Source organism: Kryptolebias marmoratus, unplaced genomic scaffold (genome assembly GCF_001649575.2).
Source record: "Kryptolebias marmoratus isolate JLee-2015 unplaced genomic scaffold, ASM164957v2 Scaffold50, whole genome shotgun sequence".
In the NCBI taxonomy this organism is placed as follows: Eukaryota; Metazoa; Chordata; class Actinopteri; order Cyprinodontiformes; family Rivulidae; genus Kryptolebias; species Kryptolebias marmoratus.
In genome coordinates this window covers 28511-36191 of record NW_023665784.1, presented here as the reverse complement: position 1 = coordinate 36191, position 7681 = coordinate 28511, and the positions used below count along the sequence as shown (strand labels likewise).

The 7681-nt window shown below is 36.8% G+C and overlaps 1 protein-coding gene across 1 annotated transcript in view; it reads left to right on the top strand.

Annotated features, from left to right (window-relative positions):
- Nucleotides 1-7681, top strand: part of snrka (SNF related kinase a) — a 46192-nt gene that overhangs the window by 12843 nt on the left and 25668 nt on the right. Inside the window, exon 3 of the mRNA XM_037974429.1 lies at nucleotides 3822-3963. Coding sequence (XP_037830357.1) covers nucleotides 3822-3963 — 142 coding nt within the window. The remainder of the gene's footprint in view (nucleotides 1-3821; nucleotides 3964-7681) is intronic.

Below are 7681 nucleotides of genomic sequence, written 5' to 3'. Positions count from 1 at the left end.
GGACTTCTTGAACCAAATCACAGACGTCCCCCTGGTTTTGGTAAAAGTCTTTCTTCTTGGGCTGCCTGCTAGCTGTCTCTACTTGTTGCGACCCCGGGTTTGATACTTCCTGCGTCTCCATCTTTCAGCACTTATGGTGAAAACACGGTGCCGCACAGAAAGCCGCTGCCGTAAAGCATGTCGCAAACCCACACGTAAAGCAGCGTCATGTCGCAAAACGGAGGTTCTTCGCAAAATAGTTTTTTTTCTTATTATTTATCACTTATATAAACTGAATGTCTGCAAAGTGACAACACTAATACATTCGTCGTAGCCTACGTTATGAAATATTTACATGAATCATTGATACAATTATGATAGAAACGACAGAAACTATAGAGACGAGAGAAGAAAATATATTACGATAGACACTTTTCTATCGTCCCCACAATATGTATTGTTAGATCGCCCAGCACTACTTGGAGTCCCGCTACATGCTACCGGGACGTAAATATTTTACAGACGTAGCCCTGCCCGAGCTCCATCAGACCGTGTACTCTTACATCGAACATCTCCTTAAAGGAGGTCTCTCTATAAGTTTCACAACAAATATATGGAGCCTGGAAGTCAGTCCTGTACCGATGCTGAGTTTAACAGATTTTTTGAATTTCTGCATTATTTAGTCTGTTGAGATCCTTCATGTGTTTTCAGTCTGTTAAAGATAGTATTACTGATTACTGAAGTCTCACGCATTAACAATGAGACACACTCATTTCATGAAGTGCACACGCTCACACGCCACACTTTATATTTCTCACGCTAAAAATAACACTCACACGGGCTGGAGCACAACAGGGGAGACTTAGAGACTTTGTTGCCATATTTAGCGAATCTTCAGATCCCTCTAGCCATTTTTTAAAGCGACTAGCGACAAATCTACCGACTTTTTTCTGTGTTATTGGAGACTTTGGCGAATAAATGTGCCATAAGCCCCGCCCACTTCCCCAAGCACTGACAGCTGTCAATCTCACAGCAGAGAGGAGACCCTCTCCACTCTGTGTCCACAGTGGCGCAAAAAGTGAGAATGCAGTATATGTGGCGCATAGGGAGGTGTTAGAGGGGGCATCAAAGAGATGACGGGAAAAAAAATCCAGTCAGCATTTCCTGTATTTCCCAGCTGTCTGCGTGTAAATGATATGATCGATAACAGAGACATTTACGTAAACAGGTGAAAGATAAGGGGGGGGCTGTAATGTGTCTGCATACCCCTCAGAAAGTAGTTAGTAGTACCCCTGCATGTCCACTTTGTAAATGAATCATTCGTGTGCAAAGCTGCTGCTGATCCCGTCCTGGATTACAAAGCGGGATGTAAATATAATTTTGAATATATTGTTTTTTCACTGACTCTGTAGAGCTAATATAAATCCCTGTGGTTCCAACTCTGGAAAAAAAGAGGAGGGTTGAATGTAGAGCTGGCAGTTCCACGACACTAAACTGTCTTTTGGTTCAATTTCATATTCTAAGAAATTAATTTATGTAGTGTGGGTTCAGGCAAAGCAATAAAGTTATAAAATTATTTCATAAAGTTAATTTGTAGTTCTAAACATATTTTGAGTGTTTTTTACTCATTTTTTGTCTTGCCAACATTGATATTCCTCCCTCCTACAGCCTGATCAATATGACCAAATATGCAAATTAGCTGATGACGTCATCTAACAACTTCTAGCAGCTCAAAATCTCCCTCCAAGCTCAGATCAAAACTTGGGAGCCCTGCTGATGGCACTGCATTTTGCTACTATTGACTGAATAGTTCATGCATTGTGCCTGCATTTTGTATTTTTGTCTTGCATAAAGTAAGTAAAAACACGTTTTTGTCTAAATTAAGGTGATTTTATGGTTCCTTTTTTCCCACATCATATAGCCGGTTTATTATTAAATCAAAAGATTTACAGCCAATCCATGAGATCGGTATCTGTGATCAGCAACAAAAAACCTGATCGGAGCATCCCTAGTTTTATGACATTTTTAGGCCCATATAAAATACAACAAATATAAAATTATTTTTACATTTTTATCATAAATTCCACTTTTTTCTATTTAATTTGTCTGAATTTCATGTTTTATTATTTTTTCACTGAAAAATTGTCTAATCATTTGACGAATAAACATTTTAACGATTTTACAGGAAATATTCCAGGTTTAATGAATATTGACAAATTTCACCCTCTTATCCTTTGGAGAGCCATTTCAAACAAAATTAAATAAATAAATGGGTAAATGGACAAATGAAAAATAAATTAATGTATAAATGACTAAATATAAATGGGAATATAAAAATGCCAATTAATCATTTATGTATTTATTTCATTTATGTATTTATCATTTATTGATTTATTTTACCCATTTATTTATTTATTTAATTTTGTCTGAAAAGGCTCTCCATAATATCGAACCCGTTCATCAGAACATTTGATGCTTTAGTAAAATTTCTTTAAAATCTGGTTGTAAGGCATTTGTAAATAAAAAATGTCAGCTTACAGAACACTCTAGTCTTTTGTGAAATAAAAGTACCTCACATATGTTTCACATGAAAGCAAAAACAATAAAAGGCTTGGGGTTAAATTTGCGTAAGAACTTAAAATTCACACTACGTTTCATCATTGTATTGTGCTATAATTGTGTCCTGTTTCACTCACTGGTTATGATAATCAGGACTCTGCCACATTTCATATCACCTTTTGTTGACTGCTGATATTTTTCCCTGGGAGTTCTGTGGTCTTCATGCTGCTCTGATTGAGGCTACTGTTGTGCTGTGGAAATGCTTTACTTCAATGGGCTTTTTTATTACTAATATTTCCTGAAGCATCATCTTATTTCAACTGCAAAGTCTTTGATGAACTTACACTATTCTCCGTATGTGTCTGCATGTAGAAGAGTTTCCTGAAGTGATTGGCTAATGCAGTGGTTCCCAAAGTGTGTATTGTTGCCTCCTGACCAGGTCGTCATGGTTCTCAACTGACTTACCTGTTAAAATAAAGGTTCTATAGTGTGGAGCGCGCCCCCTAGGGGGGGCGCAGTGCCACTGCAGGGGGTGTGAGAAGCGGTATGGATGAATGAAAAAAACAAACAAAAACAGTGCCTGACTAAGCATAGTGGACAGGTTTTTAACCCCATTTTCAGAGGCTTTTTTTAATGTATTGATGATAGCAAAGTTGAATATTGTTACAAATAAAAAAAAGAAATATGTTTGAAATAACATTGACAGCAAGGAATCCTCTTCTACAGTATAGAACTAAAAAAACAGTTACAGTTACACAATCACTGGGCTAATGTTAGCTCACTTCTTCTCTGTTTCTGATTGGATTCTGTTTGTTTGGGTGGTTACATGCTCTCTTCTGTCATGGAAAACATTTGAATCTTGTTTTAATCTAAACATCATGGTTAGCGTTAAATGTCGTGAGTTTTAGGTGAAAGCTGTGGACCACCTTGCCTCTGGCTCTCCGTAACATAAGGCAATAAACACTATATAATAAAAAAGTCCAGATTCATTCCTTTAAAAATACCCACCACAAACATTTAAAAAGTAGAACCTCCAACAGCACTTCACTTCATCCAAGTATTGAGAGAAAACACCTTCCCTAATTGATAAAAATGTTTTTAAAATAAGAAAACTATACATGCACAATTTTAACAGATGGTTTCAAGATGGTCTTACAACTTAAAAACAAAACGTAAAGGAATGAAGAAGTAATGACTTCATCCTTTTAAACAGTACAGGTAATAAAAACAACTTTGTTTTAGCTGTCATGTGTTCAGATTATGTTTTTGTCTCTCTTTCCCAGACATCTGGAGTCTTGGTGTGATCCTGTTCATGTTGGTCTGTGGCCAGCCACCTTTCCAGGAAGCTAATGACAGTGAGACTCTCACCATGATCATGGACTGTAAATACACTGTACCCGCCCACGTCTCCAGTGCCTGCAAAGAGTAAGTGTTACACAGCAATAGCTCACTATCCTGTCCTTTACTCAGCCTTCTTCTGTGCTTTCAGAACAGCCAGCAGAACTGTTGAATTCATGTGTAGAAACAAGTGCTGCTGATGGAGTTACAGAAACAAACCAAAAAAAAAATGTAATAATTTTTTTTTAAAGAATCAAGTCATTCGAGTTACTTGATGATTTTTTCACCCTTCAGGGTTTCCCCCAGAAAAGAGGCTAATCACGGTTGGCCGGTGGTCAGCTGGCAAACTGTCGGCGAACAGCCACCTACCACCGGCCGACCGTGATTTAGTAAAAAAAAAATGATTAAAGTTGACAGAAAGTTGAAAATATGGCTATTTATTATTTTATATTGTAAGATATTTGTGCCAAATATTTACACAACTACAGTTTTACAAAAAGTAAAAAATGCTTTTTTAAACAAATACATTAAAATAAATACTAATTGTTTGCACCTAATTTGAATCCTAATTTAAGTCACATTTACAAATAAATTAAATGAACATAAATGAAAAGGTGCAAACAAAGCACCAACACACGTCTCACTTCCAGGCCAATGAATAACAACAGAGAACTCTGACAAACAGACAGATGCTGTACTGTACTGTGCTTTTTGTGGCACAGGCTGCATGTTGGATCACTGCATGAAACAAAACATATCTAATGCTGAATTTTATAGCATAATTTTACTGGTAAACATGGATAATATTTTCACTAAGCACAAAACATGCTTACCATATTCAGTCTTGTAAAGCCAGCTGCTGAATTTCAGCTCAACTAACCATTTTTGGTTAAACCCGCTCGTTTGCTAACTCCAGGTAGCTGAAGGAGGCTCAGCCTCAGGGCTCATTGGAGCGCAAACGCAAAAAGGAGAAAGGAAAGTGTACCATATCATGAGACGAGACGCCATATGTAGTATGACAATCATCTTTTACTTCATCTTTTTGGTCTCTTATAAAACTTCAATGTCACAGTACCACCTACTGGCAATACCAAGTATTTACCTTGTCTCATTATACATCACAGAAAGAAAAAGCCAAGCAAAACAAGGTGTTGGTTGAGCCAAACTACTTCTGGTGACTCTCTCCTTCCTCTGAAGAATAAGTATTATCTGACCACTAATATCATGACTATTATTGAAATATAGAGGGTCACAGAATATGATGGCGCTTATCATATATTGTAACCACACCGTAACTTATAGTAAAATACTGAATATTTGAGCCAAACGGTTTCTGCTGACTTTTTTATTTATTAGAGCACTCAAAAAGTAACATTGGACAACTGGCATCATAACAGTTACTCAAATTTGTACATGCAAATATTATCAAAAAATAGGGTCATGTGCGAGCAAGGCGGCCTACAAACGTGGCTCCAGTTTCACCAGTTCTGTCAGGAGGAATGGGCCAAAATTCCTGTCAGAAACGTGTGGAAGTAAATCCAAAACATTTGATCCAAGTCATACAGTTAAAGGGCAATGGTACCAAATACCAATGAAGTGTATTTCTTATTATTAGTATTATTTCTTTTGACTTTGAAGAAAGTAATAAAAATGGCCTTAAAAACATCCCCACTCTTGTTATTCTGGCATTTAGCAAACAGAAATAATTGTGAAAATCCTAACTGACCTAAAACAGGAAAAGTTTATTCTGAATTCATGTCAGACAGTGTGAAAAAAAGACATATATGTCTTTTTATATAGTGTATGTAAACTTCTGGTTTCCACTGTAGTTGCCAGCTGGTTCAAAATCTTTATTAAAGTCCCAGGCCCCAATGCCCTGCTGACTGCCCCTTCGGGTCAACCTGTAGCTGTTTGACTCAGGCTTCACACATTTACAACAACACTTTGCTGCACACAATTGTGCCTGCTTGATGATTGGCAATTATTAATAAAAGGAAAATACTAGCCAGTTAATTGGCCTACTTTTATTCTGCAATTACAGTCTTTCATCTCATCTTCAGCAGGTCAAACAGCATTTCACTGACTGAACAAAAACAAACCAGCAACTGAAGCTAGAAAGGAGTCCCATTTCTTTTTTTATCTATGACTTCTAGACCACTAGGTAGTCATTGCCAGGAAAGCATTTTGATAAAATATTGAAACAGGCACGTTATTATTGATTATAGTCATTTGTAAGATTTGTAGAAGAGAAAAGAAGAGTTTTTGTTAGTTTGTCCTGTTTTTAGAATAAAGCTTTATTATTTATTTATTTTCTTATTTTTGTAGCTTACTTGAGGTCGTTGCTTGTTATGGGTGTAAACTAAACTAGTTATCCATTAGTTTCCCTCTGGTTTAATTTTTGGGTCTTGTCCTGAGTAAGTAAGTAAAGTTTATTTATAAAGCGCTTTTCACAGACATAAAATCACAAAGCGCTGAAAACAGTTGAAAACAGTGCCTGTAGTGTGCACACTTTAGCTCTGATCTACTCACTGAGATAGTCTTCCAGAGTGGACGACCTCTCACTGTCTCTGTAAATTGAAGCTTCTCTTTTCCATTCTCTATTTGTTTTTGACTCAGAAATATATTTACATGCCTTATTTAATTATTCACCATCTCTCCAGCTTTCTGCAATCCTCTTGTTTTTGGTCCTTGATTTAAATGTGATTTGACTCAAAATAGTGCTTGTTTTAGCACTTGTCTTCACATTCTGTTTTAATTCTTGCGGTGATTCTGAAGAATTGTTGAAAATGTCTATGCCTGTTTCGATGCCAAGTTTCCTTTTGCAGCTTCCTTTTTTCCTCTGTAACACTTTCTCTGGCTCTTGAATTGGTGGCATCTCTCTCACACCTCCCTCAAAGAATGTGGGATCTTGCAGTTTTACACTTGCGTGTGTTACCTGAAGTGGGCGAAAGTACAAGATAAGGCAACTTTCTGCAAGTGCAAGCAGTTGACAGCCTTTTTCTGTGAAGACGAGATAAAAACAAATAAGAAAGGAGCCAGTTGTTGGTTAGACCACTGGTCTTGTTAGAATATCAGATGTGATGAAGAGGGCAAGCTTTTCAGTTTGTGCTGTAATACTTGTCTGTCTGTTGTTTGTTGGTGTGTGTGCAGACGAGTGGTGTCCAATCCTGATCCTGGGCCACTCAAAGCAGATGTTTCTCTGCTCTGAGACATCTGATTTGAATGATTGAATGATTAACAGACTTCTGCAGAACTTGCAAAACTTATAGACTAAACACAGAGTAGATGTGAACATTGGTGCATGTATTGCTAATCACATGTTGAGAATAAGACAAAGGAGAAGATAGAAAAAAATAGCTGCTTCTAATTGAATCTGGTATTTACATGAAAGCATTAGATGAGCCAATTTTCATTAGTCATGCTAGAGACTTCCCCCTCCCCCTTAAAAAATATAAAAAATGTGCTAATACATGTCATGTGGGTATTGATGCCAAGTTGTTTTGATTCAAGATGAAACGTCTTTAAATGCAAGAGGTTGTTGTGATTTAGTGCTGGGCGATATGGAAAAAATCCTATATCACGATATGGATCATTTTATATCACGATATACCCCAATTATGTGCGTTGTCAGTTATTCTCTGAAAAATATGAAAAAATAATCTCATTTCTTACCTTTTTCAAGCTTTATTTCTAAGTGACATTTAACTGAACTTTCACAAATGAGATCTGCTGCATTTTAGTGCAGTAATATATATGTACCTGTTAGACGTAACAGTATTAAATGACAACAGACTCCATTATCTTC